The sequence below is a fragment of the Mastomys coucha genome, unplaced genomic scaffold, assembly GCF_008632895.1.
Source record: "Mastomys coucha isolate ucsf_1 unplaced genomic scaffold, UCSF_Mcou_1 pScaffold21, whole genome shotgun sequence".
Classification (NCBI taxonomy): domain Eukaryota; kingdom Metazoa; phylum Chordata; class Mammalia; order Rodentia; family Muridae; genus Mastomys; species Mastomys coucha.
The window spans coordinates 140172181-140190667 of record NW_022196904.1 but is presented as its reverse complement, the minus strand read 5'-3'; the positions used below and the strand labels follow the sequence as shown (position 1 = coordinate 140190667).

At 51.1% G+C, this 18487-nt stretch overlaps 3 protein-coding genes across 3 annotated transcripts in view; 1 reads left to right on the top strand and 2 right to left on the bottom strand.

Moving 5' to 3' along the window:
- Positions 1-32: 32 nt before the first annotated feature.
- On the bottom strand, positions 33-11916 carry Eml3 (EMAP like 3). Its single transcript, XM_031389610.1, has 22 exons — positions 11629-11916; positions 10629-10800; positions 10295-10552; positions 10100-10213; positions 8663-8730; positions 8402-8525; positions 8002-8172; positions 7767-7836; positions 7571-7681; positions 6947-7042; positions 4791-4946; positions 4497-4638; positions 3974-4125; positions 3767-3892; positions 3560-3691; positions 2913-2980; positions 2307-2395; positions 2138-2235; positions 1919-2006; positions 937-1035; positions 571-701; positions 33-485 (listed from the first exon to the last, which is right to left on the bottom strand). The coding sequence occupies exons 1-22, from the start codon at positions 11648-11650 to the stop codon at positions 282-284; spliced, it is 2691 nt and encodes an 896-aa protein (XP_031245470.1). The 5' UTR covers positions 11651-11916; the 3' UTR covers positions 33-281.
- Positions 11917-12007: 91 nt separating this feature from the next.
- On the top strand, positions 12008-14175 carry Rom1 (retinal outer segment membrane protein 1). Its single transcript, XM_031389616.1, has 3 exons — positions 12008-12987; positions 13345-13591; positions 13683-14175. The coding sequence occupies exons 1-3, from the start codon at positions 12398-12400 to the stop codon at positions 13899-13901; spliced, it is 1056 nt and encodes a 351-aa protein (XP_031245476.1). The 5' UTR covers positions 12008-12397; the 3' UTR covers positions 13902-14175.
- Positions 14176-14362: 187 nt separating this feature from the next.
- Positions 14363-18487, bottom strand: part of B3gat3 (beta-1,3-glucuronyltransferase 3) — an 8042-nt gene continuing 3917 nt past the window's right edge. Inside the window, exons 3-5 of the mRNA XM_031389617.1 lie at positions 15706-16066; positions 15230-15520; positions 14363-14866 (exon numbers count right to left, since the gene is read on the bottom strand). Coding sequence (XP_031245477.1) covers positions 14768-14866; positions 15230-15520; positions 15706-16066 — 751 coding nt within the window. The 3' untranslated portion in view covers positions 14363-14767. The remainder of the gene's footprint in view (positions 14867-15229; positions 15521-15705; positions 16067-18487) is intronic.

Sequence of the window (18487 nt, the reverse complement as noted above, 5' to 3'; positions counted from 1 at the left end):
TGAGGGACCCGCCGCATAAAAGCACCAGGCAGTTACTTTTTTCTTTTTATTGCCCCTCACCGAGCAGAGGGTGTAGGAGCTGGGTTGTCCGGCTCAGCCAGCAAGTCTGTTGTTATCGTGTGTGCAATGGGGTGGTTTGCCCCTCCAGGAAAATGCGCAATTGGGAATGTATTAAGTCAAAGAAAAAGCTAGCCCAGGAAAAGGCTGTCCTTGGTCCTAGGGGGTTTGGCCAGGGTGGGGCCAGAGCACAGTACCAGAGGGACAAGACCATCCAGCATCAATCACACGTCCAGAGAGGAGGCAGGGGACAGAGAGGGAGTTCTAGATGGCGTGGCAGGAGCTGGCCCAGAGCTCCCTGCCCCTAGCACTCGCCACTGAAAGATGCTAGCATCCTTGCCACCTAAGGAGACAAGGTATGAGTCGTCGTGTGTGAACCGGACACTAGTCACATGGCTGCCATGGCCCGAGTACATACGACTTGGCGCCTAGATGAGAAAAAAAAGAACAGTTGCAGCAATGGCAGGGTCCCAAACCTACCCAGCTGGGCCCAGTGGTCCCCTGAGGCCTCACCTTGGCTCGAGCACATGGGTACTGAAAGAGGTGTACTTTGCAGAAGTCGTCAGCCACAGCCACCACCCGTTCATTATGGGAGCGACAAAGGGAGTTGATGTCTGTCCCATCAGAGCCATCAGGCCACACACCTAACACAACAGGTGGCCTGAGCCAGGCTGCAACCCACAACCTAGAGCTGCAGTGTCTCAGGTTTTCAGGTTGCCACTGCGCTCCAGGCAGTCCTTCCAATCCCAAGGGGCCTCCTCACCTGGATTTGCCGCCATGATCCCCACCCCAAGGCAGCACACACCCAGTATTCTGAGCCCTGAATGGGTTCCTCCTTGTTTCCCCAGCCCACCTAAAGGGTTCCAGACCCTGGCTCACCATAGACGTGGAAGCCCAGCACACAGGTATAGGTAGCCCACTCTCGGTCTCTGCTCTCGTAGCGATTCCTTAGTAGTTTGCAGCCTCCAGCCACATCCCCTAGGTGGAAATCGCCCCTACTCAGCTGTCATTCTTTCCTCAGTTGAGAATGTGAACTGAACCCCACTATGTGCTTCCCAAGTTCCCACTGAAGTTGTTTGATTTGGTTTGGCTTTAAGATAGCCCTGCATGGTGATACACGCCTTTAATCCCAGTACTAGAGGGGCAGACAGATCTCTGAATTGGGGGCCACCCTAGTCTACAAAGTGAGTTCCAGGACAACCAGGTAACAGAGGGAACCCTATCTCAGAAACAGATAATCTAGCCTAGACATGCCTGGAACTTTCCATTCCTGCCTCAACCTCTGGATAAAGCTCTAACAGTTTCTCATCAGCTTCTCCTTCCCTCCACACTTGCCCTAAGACGCTATCCCAAAGCAATGTCTTCTTAGTGATCACTCTTCCCTTTGTGTTACACTTTGAGGCAAGGTCTTCCTGTGCAACCTTGGCTGACCTGGAAGTCACTATGTAGACCAGGCTGGCCTTGAACTCATAAAGATCCATCCACCTACTTTGCCTCCCAAATTCAGGGATTAATGGCATGCACCACAATGCCTGGTCCATTTTTCAACTCCGTTAAGTTCTTGTTGGAAAAGATATAGTGTGAAACTGTAGTTTACCTACTTACCAGATTATTCCTATGTGTACAATTCCAACTCCATTTCCCTCCACATCAGCCCCTCTGCTTGATGCTCCTCTAATACCATTATCCCTCCTGACTAGACGCCTCCTATCAGCACCCACATAATCTCTTAGGAGACATAATTAGGAGGATGATGAATGTAAAAACAGCATGAGCCACATAGAGAATTCTAAGCCAGCTGGATGTCAAAATAATAATAATAATAATAATAATAAATTATCCCCATCTTCCTACCACTCACAGTAAAGAATCTCATAATCCCCAGAATTGGACATGATGAAATTCCCATCCTTGGACCAGTCAAGGTGAGTGATAAAACTGGAGTGCCCCTGGGGAACAAGAGTCAAGAATTTGACAAGATGGCTACCATTCCCCATCCCCAGACTAGCCCTTAATGCATCAAACCCCTCTTACTGTGCCCACAGTTAACAAATCCCAACTTCCACCCCAACGTCCTTACCATACATCTGCCAAAGCGGCTGGACTTAGTGCCACAACTGGAAACACTATAGATGTAGATCATGTTGTCATGGGAACCAATAGCCAGGTACAACCCATCTACAAAGAAACTTATTCAGATAAAGAAGAGCCAGAGCAGGACCCAGGTCCAGGGTGGGGGTGGCTCCCACCTGGGCTGTACCGGACAACTGAGAGCTGTTCATTGCCATCAGTGACATCAGACACAATCTCTCTGGTCTCTGTGTCCAAAACCAACCACCTGAAAGGGAGAAGGGAAGGAAGCAAGAAGGCAGGATGTGAGCCCACCCCTAGGGAGGCTCTGAGCAGAGTCAGCAAGGAGACAGAATGTCAGGCTGTGGTATCTAGAAGGAGGCTAGGAAATGGGAAGAGGCTGAGGGCATAAAAAAACTGAGGGGCTTCTGATGTCTCCAGAGAAAGAAGTCAGAAACTGTAGACCAGGCCAACCACAGAAACCTTGTGGAGTCAGTAAGCCTGTCACTTCCCTGTTCGCCCACCCACATCCACCCCTCCCAGTCCCACTGCTTCCCCATCCTGGGTTGCTACCCCATTCTGCTCCCAGACTGAAGAGTATAGATGGGGAAGAGTTAGTGACAGCAGGGAAGGGGAGGCCTGGGCTACAGAGAAGCACCCAAACATGAAGAGGTGTGCAACACTTTAGTTGTTAGCCTTGGCCACCTCTTGTCCCTTCCCCTGTTACCAAGAACCCTTCCTAGACTTCCCTGCTCTTCTTCATAGGACGTCTAGTAGTCTCTCACCTCCCTGTGTTCAGTCCTACAACCACAACTGCCCCACTTGGGTGGAAGTCAGCACATAAACCCGTCTCCTGGGAAAAAAAGAAGGTAAATTGAAGAAATTGTTTTTTCTAAGGTGCCCGTGAGATCAGGAGAGAGGCTTCAGGAGATGGGGTAGGGGAAGGGGTAGTAGAACACACATGAAAGTATAAACACTAGAGGCATGAGGATTCAAACGGGGGTCAAGGGGTTGGGGGAGAAAAGGGCCTGGGACACAGTCAAAACTGAGTATGTGTGTAAATGTTAATTAAAGTTTAATAAAAGAAGATGGCTTTCTAATAAGAGAGGTTGGATAGATGGACACTTTGTCATCTTAGTAACTTCAAGGCCACCAGAGAAGAGGAGGCGTGAGAGACCTGGGACAGAGCCTAGTAAGGGGGAAGGCACCAAAAACACCTAGCAGTGCTACAGAAGAACGATTGTAGTGCTGAACCAACATGGGGTCTGAGGTAGCAGCAATGCCCAGGGGTCACTGTCACCAGCCTGTACAGAATTCATATCTGAATAGCCTGTAACCACAATACAATCAGCTCTCCCAGACACAAAAGGAAAGGCAGTCTTAGGGAGTCAGAGCCAGTGTGGCATGGTGGACTAAGGGCAGCTGACTGTACCTTTAGGTCCATGCTCCAGGCCAGTGCATGGCCTTCCCCATCCCACAGGCAGAGCTGGCGGTCATGGCCACAGGTGAGGAAGCGGTTCTGGGAGGGATGTGTGCACAGTCCCCAGAGCTCATCAGTGTGGCCCTGCAATAGAACACAGTCACCACTGCTCTTCCCCAAACTCCCTTCCCTACTTCCCCTGGCTCTTTGCTTCCCAACCTGGATGACAGGGGAGAAGCCCTGAGCCAGATCTCCCCTCAGTAAGGCATTCTTTGTGGTTCCCACCAGCAGCTCAGAGCCAAGCCCTTCAGCAATGGCTCTCACAGCTCCAAAGTGTTCTGGAATCTACAGAGTAATAACAGAATGTCAAAAGCATACTGACTATTCCTCTCCCCATCCCTTCCACGACCCCAGCCCATCTCTCACCTCAGCCTCCTGGAGGGCCACCAACCCAGGCCCCCACTGTACCAGCCGTCGGTCCCGCCCACCACCACTCAGCACTGTCCCATCCCGTCGGAGACACAGGGCAAAGATGGACCCCTCATGAGCATGGGCCTGGGCCACGATTGTGTAGGTTTCTGTTGGTAAAGTCTAAGTAAGTCATGCTCTTAGAGTTGCAGTAAATAGGGAAAGGAGCAGCTTAGAGCATCACAACACAGAATAACTCTAGCTGCCAAGCATCCACAGAAGACTCTCTAAGCCTCATGTGACTGCCAGTTCAGCTCATAGTAACAGTGGCAAACAAAACAAAAGACAACCCTTTTGAATTTTGAACCTGAGATTTAACAAATTCAAATCCCTAGCCTTCTTCTCTCCTTTACTATATGACTCCCCAGCTTTCTAGACCAGCCCCCCCAGGGAGTTCATCAGTTCTCAGGGTAAAAGGAAACCCTCTGCTCTGTTCCCACATTATTTCTGAGATACAAACATCCTAAATTCACACACATACCTTTGGCCCCACCCCTGCCTGGAGTTTTGGAATCAGAGACACTTCGACCCCAGGTAAGAATGTTCCCCTCGGAGTCTCCAGTAAGAATGCTCCCATCAGGGAGGAACACAAAGCAAGGGATAAACTTGGGTTTCTTGTATTTCTGGAAAGGGCAGAGAACAGGTGTCAAAGGACAATTGTGGATGCACATTAGAATCGACAGATGTCATAGGACAGTTGGGGATGCTGGGGTGCATTAGTCTACAGTACTTGGCCCCACTTCCCTCTCCGTTGCCTCACCCATCCACACCTTACCCCAAAAACACCCTGCTTCCGGGTGAGGATCCCATTCCCAGGAACCCCTGTTCCACCACTCCAGTTCCAAAAGTGGACATGAGATTTTCCACTGGTGACAATACAGCTGCTGTCACGGGGGCTGAAGCCAACAGCGAGGACTGAGTCATTTGTACTCTGAAGAAAGGAAGACACCCTGAGTCCTGAGCACCTTCGTTGTCTTTGATGCTTTTCTTTCTTCTTTCTTTCTTCCTTCCTTCCTTTCTTTTTTTGGTTTTTCAAGACAGGGTTTCTCTGTATGGCCCTGGCTGTCCTGGAACTCACTTTGTAGACCAGGCTGTTCTCAAACTCAGAGATCCACCTGCCTCTGCCTCAAGTAGTAGGATTAAAGATGTGCACCACCATACCCTGTTTTGGTTTGTTTCTTATGACAGAGTTTCATGTACCTCTGGTTGTCCTAGAACTGCCAATGTAGCCAGCTGAGGATGAACTCTGAACTCCTTATTCTCCTGCCTCTACTTCCCAAGTGCTAAGTTTATAGGTATGCACCACAAGTGGCTTTTCTGGTTTTTGATTTGCTGTTCTTTGTTGAGACAACTTACTCTAGAGACCATCCTGCCTAGAACTCTCAGTGATCTTGCTTCAGCTTTTCACGTGTTGAAATTACAGTCATGAACCACTACACCCAGCACTTGACCCTTCAATTTTTATTTTTTATTTTTTCCTGAGACAGGGCTTCTCTGTATCCCTGGCTATCATGGAACTCCCTCTGTAGACCAGGTTGCCCTTGAACTCACAGAGATCCACCTGCCTCTGCCTCCTGAGTGCTGGAACTAAAGGTGTGTACCACCTCTGTCCATCCTTTTCCATTTACTTCTATTGCCATGTTGATATTGAGTGTGGGGCCTTGTGTGTGCTGTGTAAACATACTATTGGGCTGTATCCTCAGCCTTCTTTCCTTTGCTCAGTCTCCAGCGTAGCTGGGATGACAGCCTTGTGCCACCAAAGTCGACTCTGTTCCTCAGGCTGCTTCCTAACAGCTGGTTACAAAAGCCCTGAGACCCCAAGATAATTCTTCCTTCAAGGCTCTGGTTGAAGGCTGAAGGTATAGAGCAACAGTAGAATGCCTGCATGGAATATTAAAGGCCCTGGTTTGACCCTCAACACTGCAAGGATTACACACATCTTTAATCCCAGCACTTGGGAGGCAGAGGCAGGTGGATCTCTGTGAGTTCAAGGCCAACCTGATCTACAAACTGAGCCCCAAGACAGCCAAGGCCACACATAGAGGAACCATGTCTCAAAAAACAAAAACAGGGGCTGGTGAGATGGCTCAGTGGGGAAGAGCACTGACTGCTCTTCGGAAGATCATGAGTTCAAATCCCAGCAACCACATGGTGGCTCACAACCACCCGTAATGAGATCTGACGCCCTCTTCTGGTGCATCTGAAGACAGCTACAGTGTACTTACATATAATAAATAAATAAATCTTTAAAAAAAAAAAAACCAGTAGAGATCTAGAAGCTTTGAGCCAGGCAGTGGTGGCGCATGCCTTTAATCCTAGCACTTGGGAGGCAGAGGCAAACGGATTTCTGAGTTTGAGGCCAGACTGGTCTACAGAGTGAATACCAGGACAGCCAGGGCTGCACAGAGAAACCCTGTCTCGAAAAACCAAAAAAAAGGGCTGGTGAGGTGAGATGGCTCAGAGGGTAAGAGCACTGACTGCTCTTCTGAAGGTCCTGAGTTCAAATCCCAGCAACCACATGGTGACTCACAACCACCTGTAATGAGATCTGACACCCTCCTCTGGTGTGTCAGAAGACAGCTACAGTGTACTTACATATAATAATAAATAAATCTTTAAAAAAAAAAAAACTGCATAGAAGCTTTGTGCCCAGCTCACCACTGCTGAAAAGGCCAAGGCCCCCACACCACACTCAAAGGCACCCAGTCCAATCTCCTGCAAGGGGGAAAAGCTGATCCCCTAAAAAATTATAGTCCCCATTAGAATTTCTGTAATTCTGTAGTTCTCAATACACAGGTGGAGAAACAAAAGCTGAGAGAACCGAGAGTTTGTCTGAGTCAGAAGTGTATGTATAAGTAAATCTGGAAATGTCCGTACTCCACCACTCCTACCCTACCCCAGACTCAGGAACCATCAAGCTAGGCTCCTCACCTTGATCTCTGCCAGCTTCACTCCCCGGCTACAGTCCCACACTGACAGCATGTGCTCATTGGAATCATCCACCACACAAAGGAAAGCACCGTGATCCTGAGGATGAGACACAGCACTGTGAGTTCTGGAGTTCTGGACATGCCTATTATTAGACAGAGATTTTATCAGAGGTTAGGAGGGCAAAAGAAGTTGACGGGTCTCTTTCTCAGGAGAACTGGCTGTGTAAGCCCAGAACACCAAACCTTCCCCAGGCTTCCTGGTAAAATCAAAGAGTGGTGTCCTGAGTAAGAATAAGGTCTATCTGTCTAGCCAGATATGGTGGCACATGCCTATAACAGTTGGTGGGTAGAGACAGAAGGAGCAAGAGTTCAAAAACATCCTCATCTACATACTGAGTTAGAGAGGCCTGCCTCAAAAAACAAACAGCCCGGTGTGGTAGCACACATTTTAAATCCCAACACTTGGGAGGTAGAGGCAGGTGGATCACTGTGAGTTCAAGGCCAACCTGGTCTACAAACTGAGCCCCAAGACACCCAAGGCTACACATAGAGGAACCCTGTCTCAAAAAACAAAAGCAACAAACAAACAAAAAGTAGAGATCTAGAAACTTTGTGCCCAGCTCACCGCTGCTGAAAAGGCCAAGGCCCCCACACCACGCTCAAAGGCACCCAGTCCAATCTCCTGCAGTTTTAGGAGTGTCTCTGAGTCCCAGATATGAACCACGGGCTGCAAGGGCTAGTGGAAGAGAAGGGGTCAGAACTGTGAAGAAAAATTGACCTGTTATCTCACCTAGCTGCTCAATATTCAGCACTGACATTACCTTTCCGTCCTTGTCCACTCCAGCTGTCTGTCCTGAGGCTACACGAACACCATCAGGGTGAACAGCAAGGCTAAGTAAGGGGAGGAGAACTCTAGGAAAGGGGTCTCTCTCAAGACCACCCAAGATAAGTGTCCCTGCTTAAGAGGCAGCAAGGCAACTGCCTTTGCTACCCTTCCACCCATGGCCAGACCCTCTTCCTGTCAAGCCCACCAGCTCCAGACCCCAAGGCCCTCACCATCGAACGCAGTCTGTGTGACCCCGGTAATGTCTCTGGCCGCCACCTCCAGGACCCCCTGGGCCTCCCCCAGGCCGGTACAGCACCACCACACAGGCAATAAAGTAGACCACCTCCCCAGAACGCAGCACAAATAGATTAGAGCGAGAATCACGACCCCTGTACCCATAACTGTGTTGGGGACCGTGGTCAAGGAAAGGACCAGATGAAGGGCAGGAAGAGGAAGAAGGGAACATGAAAACGGCAAAGCTCCCACTAGGCATTACCATCCGTCCACGTTGGGGTGGTACAGGATGATTCACAGGATTTCTCACCTCCCCCCAACACAGAAAGAAACTGTAAAGAAGGAAGGGGGACCCATGGTGGAAAGGTGTGATTCCCATGGAACTGAATAGGATACACCCAGTCAAGGCTCAGGGTCTCTGGGGGTGGGCCGCTGGGCAGCTCCTCAAGACTTCGGATACCAGACGGAATGTACATGGTAATGGGACGGCCACGAAGGAACATCTTCACGGAAATGCCTTCTACAGAAAAAGGCAGGTAAGTAAGCCTCCATTCCCCAAGGCCAGAGCAGCAAACCCTCCATGACGGACCGATCTCCCCAAAGTAGCCAGACCCTCGTGCCACCATGCAAGTCCTTCCCTCGCCTCTCTGTACATACCTAAGTTATAATTGCTCCTCCGGGATCCGGGACCCCCAGGACTGGACAGGGGGTCTTTGTTCCCCCTGCTATTGAGAAGAGGTAAAAGTATAAGACAAGATCAAATGTCAAGACCTGAGAGGGGTGGGGCAAGATACTGACAGGAGGTTCCTCCCAGTCACCTTGCTGGTATACGGTCATTGTCAGAGCATAAGGCTCTAAAGAGATGGGGACTTTTAGTTGGAAGAAAAAGAAAGAAAGGAAGGAAGGGAGGAAGGAAGGAAGGAAGGAAGAAAAGGGAAGAAGAGAGAGAAGGCAATATAAAGGTGAGAGAACAGAACCATGAAACTATAGCCTGTGCTCTTTCTTCTAGGTCTCTACTGACCTTTTTATTTCCGTATTTGTAAAATGAGGCCAGAATATAGACTAGCCCTGCCTTTTAGGAATCTGGGGGGAGGGGGGAGTAGGCAAAATCTCCCAAAAGAAAAATGATAATTGTATTTTAGAGGTCACTGTCACTGGGTGATAAGCTGGTAATAGCTCTTCAGAGAACAGAGTAGAAAGTAAGAAAGGACAAGCCTGGAGTGGACCTTCAGGTCCACTAAGACAGTGACCCCACACAAGCAGGTTGCCTGCCACTAGGATATTACAGGAGTAGGCAGAGCAGGACTCTGTAGGGAATGGGGATCAGCTAAAGCTCTGAGGACAGCCATCTGTGAACGATCACCAGAGCTACCAGGTATCTTCCCAGTACTCTGGAGGCCAAGAAAGGACTACCATACCTTTTAGGCCAACCTGGGCTACCAAGTGAACTCTAGGCCCGCCCAGGCTATGATATGAGACCCTGTCTCAACTAAATAAGTAACATGTCATCAGAGCTTTTAGCTCCTAGAATTTTGAAATGTATATTGTGATATGAAAATGTCAGCAGAAGGCCAGGCAGTGGTAGTGCTTGGGAGGCAGAAGCAGGTGGATTTCTGAGTTCAAGGCCAGCCTGGTCTACAGAGTGAGTTCCAGGGCAGCCAGGGATACACAGAAAAACCCTGTCTCAAAGAGAGAGAGAGAGAAAGAGAGAGAGAGAGAGAGAGAGAGAGAGAGAGAGAGAGAGAAAGAGAAAGAGAGAGAGAGAGAGAAAGGGAAAAAAATGACAGCAGTACTAGAATCAGGAAAAATCAGGTTCAGAGCTTGACTCTGTGACCTGAGGCAACTGATTGCCCTCTCTGAGGCTGCTTCACCTCTGCAATGGAGACCACCTATTCACCAGAGATGTTACAAGGCCTGAATGACATGGAGGAGAGTTTTAGCACAGGGCCCAGAACACTGCAGGAGTCCCAAGGAATGCTTTGTTTCTTTCTTCCTGTTGGGTAATGAGGTCACCTACCCCACCCAGGAATGGAGAAAGTCAAGAAGTAAGCCTGGGGTACAGCAAGTTAAAGGAGGAAGGGAAGGCTTACCCACCTCTCTGTGCTCCCAGACCGCAACAGCAGGTTAGCTGAGGAAGCTGCCTTCCTGGAGAGTTTCTGCCTGGGCCGCTCTGAGGGGGAGGAGGAGGACGAGGAATTTCTTCGGGGCCTGGTGGAGCAGAATGAAATATCAAGCCTCCTTCTCTGACTTCCCAACCTACCATCCTAGCTACCACCACAGGACACCTACGTGTCAGATCGCTGAAGGGGCTGCACAGGCCTGAGGATTCCTGGGGGGCCAGGGGAACCTGCCCCACTGCTGCTGCTGCACCCTCCTTCAGACTGGGTCCCACTAGGCTCTTCATTGCCCCCCTGAAGAGCTGGAGGCCCATTGCTCAGGCCAGGGGGTCCAGAGGATGGCTCTATCTCCAGTTCTTCTTCTGTTTGGGTGCCTCGGCTCACCAAGGAAGAGCTGTGCGTAGGTGGCAGTCCTGGAGGGACTGTAATGCTGCTGGGGAGACAGGAAATTAACCTGATGCCCCAAAGTTCCCAGGAAGGAAGAATGAGTGTGCTGGCATGTGTACCTGTTCCTTGTTGGAGCTGATATGCCAGAGCCCTGAAGGGTTGTGGTGGGGCTATGCAGCCGTAGCAGACGAAGGGCTTCTGCCAAGGCTGCCTTTACCAGTTCCATCTCTTCTTCCTGCACCCGAAGCCTCTGGCTCAGGGTCTGCAGGGTCTCATGAGCAGGGCCCTCACCTGGGAAAGGGGCAAGAGACACTCAGAAAAGTGCCACTACCTGGAGGGTGGAGGTGGTTCTGTCCCCCCACCCAACGTTACAACGCTAACCCTCTCAAGCAGTCTAAAACGTGAAAGCTCATCCAGAGGAGAGGAGGTGGATGGAGATGATAGAGAATCAAGGGCCTCCTTCTAACAGGACAGGCAATGAGCCTGGCAAAACTCTTCCTGCTGCTGTCTCGGCCTCCGCAGAGGCAAGGTATCATGGAGTACCAGGGGGGAAACATGGAATCCTGCCGAGGTACGTGGGAGCCGGAGAGAGAGGCAGGAGCAATCCTGGGGAGGAACCACAGCCCTCTCGCCCCACCAGCAAGCGCAAGTCTCTAACAAAATGCAAACACAGCCAACAAGCTAGAGACACAGGAAAAGTGAACTGGACAGTAAGCCCAGACTGAGAGGCCAGGGTGTAAGGAACACAATCTGGTGAGTACGTGTTCAGAGTATCAGTGGAGAGCTGTTACAGTGTACATCCCAAGGTAACTGTGGAGGCAGAAATAAAAAAGACCCGGAATTCCCGGGGAAGAGGCCCAGTGTGACACGGTGGTCTGGGAAACTTAGAGGGGCACAGAGAACCAAGGAGTAGAATGGCATTAAGGAAGACCAAAATGACAGTAGCGGGTTCCTAGAAGCTAGAATTGGACAACTTGAAGAACTGAGGAGGATGCTCAGAGCCCCCGGGGCGCAGGAGCACGCGAGCACGCCACTAGACAGCGGTCCAGCACTGGCAGTGCCTGTCAGGCTGGCGCTCAGGGAATCCAGGCCACGCCGTCCGCCCCGCCCCGTACTCACCGGGCCCCGCAGTCCCGTCCATCCGGCCCCCGCGTTGCTCCGAGCAGCGGCGTCGGAGGCGTCTAAGCCGCGGGGGCCATGGCTGGGGAGAGGGGAAGGAAGCACTCCGGCGCGCGCGGAGGGGAGCCGTGCCACCCCTCGGGGGCGCTGTCGAGCGTGGGGAACGGGACTTGGAAGGGGCGCTGTGGAACCGGTCCTTTTACTCTCTCGGGGTGGGCTCCCAGGGTGCGGTGACTGGCCGTCCGGAGCCCCTGCGGCGCAGCACAAACAGGCGCGGGACCCGGAGTCGCCAGCAAGCGCGGGAGGGGGGCGGGCCGGAGGGGGGGGCGGGCCGCCAGGTAACCCTTCCCTGTCCGGGACCCGCGGCTCAGGCCGGAGGCGGGGACACACGGCTGACCCTTCACCCCGCCAGGCTCTAGCTCGGCTTCCGGCCCGCAGGCTCCCAGAGGACCTGGGAGGGGACGCAGGGCCTTGGGTCTCTAAGCCTGGAGCCCAGCGCACCAAACTCACTTCCGCGAAAGGGCAGGGCGGGGTCACGAAATGGGCCTTAAGCCTGGGGGCGGGGCCTTTCCTAAAGGGCAAGGCTAAGAAGCATCCTGAATCGGGGCTGGCAGAGGGTTATTAAGGCTGGAGTGGAAGGATGTCCAGGGTATTGGGGTCAGGGTGGCATTAGCCCTGTTGAAGCCAGGCTGGGCTGACTCAGCATCCTGCCTGCCCTAGCCAACCCCAAGCCCCGACGGTGCCTCACTCCCTTGGGCAGAGATGGGAGATGGCGCCGGTGCTGCCCGTGGTGCTGCCCCTCCAACCCCGTATCCGTTTGGCACAGGGGATCTGGCTCCTCTCCTGGCTGCTGGCAGTGGTCGGTGGCCTCACCCTCCTTTGTAGCGGGCATCTCCTAGTACAGCTGGGGCACCTTGGCACCTTCCTAGCACCCTCTTGTTCATTCCCTGCCCTGCCCCAGACTGCCCTGGCAGCGGGAGCCGTGGCTCTAGGCACAGGGCTAGGAGGCGCAGGAGCCAGCCGGGCAAGTCTGGATGCAGCTCAATACCCTCCCTGGAGAGGGGTCCTGACTCCACTGCTAGCGGTTGGAACCGCTGCAGGCGGGGGGTTGCTGACCCTCGCCCTGGGGCTAGCCCTGGCTTTGCCTCTAAGTCTCCACCAGGGACTGGAGGAGGGCCTGGAGGCTGCCTTGGCTCACTACAAGGACACAGAGGTGCCTGGACACTGTCAGGCCAAACGTCTGATGGACGAGTTGCAGTTGAGGTACCATTGCTGCGGGCGCCATGGCTACAAGGACTGGTTTGGTGTTCAGTGGGTCAGCAACCGTTACCTGGATCCCAGTGACCAAGATGTAGTTGAGTAAGTGATTAATCTGCTTCTTCTTTTCTTTCTCCTCCTCCTTAGCCTTGAAACTCTTACCCGGACATGCAATAAATAGAGCACAGTGGCTGAGAGACTGGATTATAATTCTATTTATCAGCCCAGGGCATGTTGCCAAGCCACTGTGGGCCCATTCCTCACCTGTAAAATGGAGATAACTATGCCTGTCTTTATCTTCCAGACAGGCGCCTATCGTCAGAGTTGTGGAGATAAATTATGCAAGCTAGGGTAGTGAAGCACTCAGTAAATGTATACTCATTTTTCTCAACTGCGCCTGATCAGATACTCTCTGGGCCTCTATCTGCAGCCACCTAACTGTTGTCTATGCCTTTGCAGCCGGATCCAGAGCAACGTGGAAGGTTTATATCTGATTGATGGAGTCCCCTTCTCCTGTTGTAATCCCCACTCACCCCGGCCTTGCCTGCAAACCCAACTCTCAGACCCCCATGCCCATCCGCTCTTCGATCCTCGGCAGCCCAACCTAAACCTCTGGGCCCAAGGGTGCCATGAAGTGCTGTTGGGACACCTGAAGGGTTTGTCAGGCACACTGGGAAGTATTCTGGCTGTCACCTTACTGCTGCAGGTCAGTCAGCCAAGGGCCCTGACTCCTCCTACTTTCAGCCCATGGCTCCAAATCTACTGACAATCGCTCTTCCCACTTGCCTCCCCCACAGGTTCTAGTGCTCCTTGGTTTGCGGTATTTGCAGACAGCGCTGGAGGGCCTTGGTGGAGTCATTGATGGGGAAGGAGAGACCCAGGGCTATCTTTTTCCTGGTGGGCTGAAAGACATACTGAAAACTGCATGGCTACAGGGAGGGCTTGCCCACAAGCCAGCACCTGAGGAGGCCCCACCAGATGAAGAACCTCCCAAGGAAGTTCTAGCTGAAGCCTAGAAACCTGGCGGGGTGGGGGCAGGAAGGATGGACGACTATGGAAAACTTATAATTCTTTACTCAGGCTCAGGGAAGGAAAGGTTCCTGGGATTACAGGAGTTAGAGCAATCAGAGCTGGACTGGGATGAGAAATCCAGGTGTCCTGGAGCCCAGCCGCTGTGGTGGAAACCACCAAGGTGGAGAATAGATGAGGGTGACAGGGAAGTGACAGCCAAAGGACTAGATACTGTTTCTAGTATACAGATTCTACAATAAAGTTTGTGGACAAAAGTCACTGCGCCCTCTCTCTCTCTCTCTCTCTCTCTCTCTCTCTCTCTCTCTCTCTCTCTCTCTGTCAAGGGGATGGGAGCCTGAAGGACTGTGCAGAGGAGGAACCCAGCCTGTGCAGGAACAGGTGCCTGATTTCTTGAGTTCAGAGAGCAGCAAGTAGGTTTGCCAAGTGAAGGAAAACATGAAACCCCTCCAGGTTGAGATTCTTTATTCTAGAGGTAGGAAGGGGATCCGCATGCTCAGATGGGGAGGGTCCAGCCCAGCTCCTCTAGCCCCCCACTGCATGCTTGTCCCCAATAAGTTACCCATTTCCCTCAGCTACCCTCCCTTCTGAGTCCATCTGTCCTGCTCCACCCCAGATGGGGCTGACCTGGCTCACTACAGAAGCTGCTTGTCCCCAGCCTGTGGGCAGTGCCACGTGGCAGGCTAGGGGAGGGAAAGAGGCAACTGGGCCACACCCTGTGGTTGGAGGGGCTGCCTCTGGTTCTTAGGGGTCAGGTCTTAAAAAAAAAAAAAGCCACATCCTGGGCTGGCCTGGAGCCCAGTCCCACAAGGTATGTGCCTAAAATAAGGTAGAAGTCAGGGTGAAGTTGCCATCACACCTCAACAGCTGGGTCTGAGCCCTGGCCCTGCCGTTGTAACTGCTCCTCCTGCTTCATCTTAGGTTTCTCTGTCCGGGTGTGCCATACCAGTACCTGTGAAGGAAGGTTTAGGGTCAGGACCAGCCATAACCAGAGCTCTGGGGTATACGATCTAAAATGGATTCCACTCCATCCCACCTCTTCTACATCCAGCGTTGGTATACAATGTATAAAATATTGGGGTGGGGGCACTTTACTGCCTCTAAAATGGGGCTTTGTTCCTTGTCTCTCTGATATATCCATGGGTTCACGTTAGTCTGTAAGATGAAATGGCAGGAGCCCTAGTCTGACTCTCAGTAGCCTTTTCAATAGAGTGAAAGCAAAGCTGGTCAGAGATCTGGAGGGTTTCTCCCAGTTCAAACACCCATTCCCACTTCTGTTAGCTGCTCATCTCAGAGCCTTTCTCCATCCTCTTACCTGAGTACAGTTGGCAGCCCGTGGCTCCAGGTCCTTGGGATCTATAAGATGGCTCAGGAGACTACTTTCCAAGTGGCCCCGGGGTGCAGTAGCATCAAACTGGGCATTGGGCTTAGCCAACAGCAAGGGCAGGGCAACTGCAAATCCCGCCATGTCCAGGGGAAAGGGCCTGTTGGGTTCCCATGCTGTGTGGAAACCCACAACGCGGCCATCCTGTACCTGAGGACCCTCAAATCGCAGGCCGCCCACCAGCCCCACAGGCCACACTGAGACACCACGAGTCCAACGCATCTGATGGAGATGAGAGAAGAAACAGAGAGGGGTGGTGGTCCAAGGAAAAGAACTACTTTGTTTATTGATACCCCTCCCCTACTGTTCCCCATCTTCACCCAGCAGCCCACATCAACATGGGTAAGCAAGAGAAAGAAGGGAGCGGTCCCACCTGGCTCTTTCTCTGTCTTTGTCCCAGGGCTCACCTCCTTAAAGAGCTCCCGGCTGTAGGTGTTGTCATCATCAGCAAAATACACGACTCCTTGGGTCCCTGGTGGTGGTGGATCCTTCTCGCCCCCAACAGCACCCCCTTTACCTCGGAGCCAATTGAGGGCCTTGTTGCGCTGTTCTACTCCTCGGGGGCGGACCCAGCCTGGCTCACCTTCCCTAAGCCGCTGAGCCTTGGGGGTAAGGACAGCCAGGTGTGTAAAGAGGAGACCAGAGGCGGCCAACAGCCCCGAGACCAGCGGGGTAGGGCTCTCAGCGTCCTCCACTAGCAGCCAGTGTAGACGGGGCACCAAGCTCAGGGTCTGGGACAGCCGAACCAGCTCTGCCTTCTGTACCAGCCTGCAGAGGGAGAGATGCAGGAAGGAAGGGGCCAGGTAACCTTGTCCCTCTACACTTAAGAGGGACAGCTACCCCTGGTCACTGTTGGCATCTTCTCTGGCATTTCCCCTAGCGTGCCCAAGCTGTGTGTCTACGTGTTACTTAGGATAGAACCCATGATTTCAGGTATTCACACATGTATCAAGAGACTGCCGAATTACCTCCTTCTCCCTTAAGTGTCAATGTCATGTAGATATTCACCTGCCCTATCTTTCCAGTCTGTGGTCATAACCCACTTCAACCCCAGGACTCAGGCTCAGGCAAGGCTATAGCACAAATGACTTGGGATCAGATGGATCTCATTTTGAATCTTTTTGGAATTTGTTATTTTTTGACACCACAGTAGCCAGGCTGGCTCAAACTTATATGCTAATAATGGTCTTGAATTTCTGTTCTTCCTGTCTCTGCCTCCCAGTGCTGGTATGCTGCCACACCCTGAATTTCAGTTTTATAGTTTATCAAGTGAAACACTTTGAGAACTAGCTTAACCTGAGCCTCGTTTACTCAGGAATAAAACTGGATTAAAACAATGGGCATAGCTGCACACACCTTTAATCCCAGCACTTGGGGAGGGAGGCAGAGACAGACAGACCTCTGTGGAGTTTGAGACCAGCTTTCTACATAGCAAGTTCCAAGAGATCCAAGACACTACATAGAGAGATCCTGTGTCAAAAGAAATAAATAAATAGGCCAGGCAGTTGTTGTGCATGATTTTAATCACAGCACTGAGAAGACAGAGGCAGATGGACCTCTAAGTTTGAGGCCACCCTGGTCTATAGAGAGAGTCTCAGAACAGCCAGAGGGCTACACAGAGAAACCCTGTCACAGAAAAATAAATAAATAAATAAATAAATAAATAAATAAATGAAAAAGGGCTGGAAATGTAGCTCAATGATAACATGTTTGCCTAGCCAATAGGCAGTTCAATCCCCAATAACAAACTAATAAAAAATTAGATGAATATTTTGTAACAGTTTTATTAGTTTAATTATTGGCTTTTTGAGACAGTCTCACACTGTAGCCCAGGTTAGCCTCAAACTTAATAATTTTCAGGGCTTAGTTTGAGTGTTGATACTACAATATGCCATTATGCCTAGCTATAATATTATTCCGTTTTAGGGATTGAATCCAAGGCTTTAAACATGCTATATAAACACTCTGCCACTAAGTGCTCCCAGACAAAGATATATTTTAGGTAAACAAGATAAGCTGGTCATGGTGGCACACACCTTTAGTCCCAGCATTCAGGAAGCAGAAGTAAACAGATCTTTGTGAGTGTAGACCAGCATGGTCTACATAGTAAGCTACCAGCCAGCCAGTGTGAGACCTTACTTCAAATTACAAAGAGGGAGAGGGAGAGGGAGGAGAAGGAGAAGAGAAGAAGGAAGAAGAGGAGGAAGAAGAGGAGGAGGAGAAGGGGAGGAGGAGGAAGAGGAGGAGAAGGAGGAAGAGGAGGAGGAGGGAGAGGAGGAGGAGAAGAAGAAGAAGAAGAAGAAGAAGAAGAAGAAGAAGAAGAAGAAAGAGGAGGAGGAGGAAGAGGAGGAGGAAAAAGAAGAGGAGGAGGAAGAGGAGGAGGAGGAAGAAGAAGAAGAGGAGGAGGAGGAAGAGGAAGAGGAGGAGGAAGAGAAGGAGAAGAAGAGGAGGAAGAGGAGGAGGAAGAAGAGGGGGAGAGGAAGAGGAGGAAGAGGAGGAGGAAGAAGAAGAGGGAGAGAGGAAGAGGAGGAAGAAGAAGATGAAGAAGAAGAAGAAGAAGGAGAAGGAGGAGAAGGAGAAGAAGAAGAAGAAGAAGAAGAAGAAGAAGAAGAAGAAGAAGAAGAAGAAGAAGAAGAAAGAAGAAGAAGAAGAAGAAGAAGAAGAAGAAAAGGAGGAGAAGAAGAAAAGAAAAAAAAGAAAATGGGCCGGGCGGGGTGGTGGCGCACGCCTTTAATCCCAGCACAGCACTTGGAAGGCAGAGGCAGGTGGATTTCTGAGTCCGAGGCCAGCCTGGTCTACAGAGTGAGTTCCAGGACAGCCAGGGCTATACAGAGAAACCCTGTCTCGAAAAACCAAAAAAAAAAAAAAGAAAGAAAGAAAAGAAGAAAAATGAGAGCAGGCGAAACAGTTAAGAGAAGTTGATGGTTTTGCAGAGAACCAGTGTTTGATTCCCAACACCTTTATCATCACACAACCTGGAACTCTAGTTCAGGGGACTTGCCTCCCTCTTCTGGCCTTGGTTGATACCTGCACACTTTTAGTGCACATACACACCCTCAGGCAACAACATATAAACATAAAATAAGAAGTAAATAAGTAAACAAATTAACAAATTCTAATTTATTATAACTAATTAGGGTTTTTTGGGGTTTTTTTTGTTTTTTGGGGTTTTTTTTGTTTTTTGTTTTT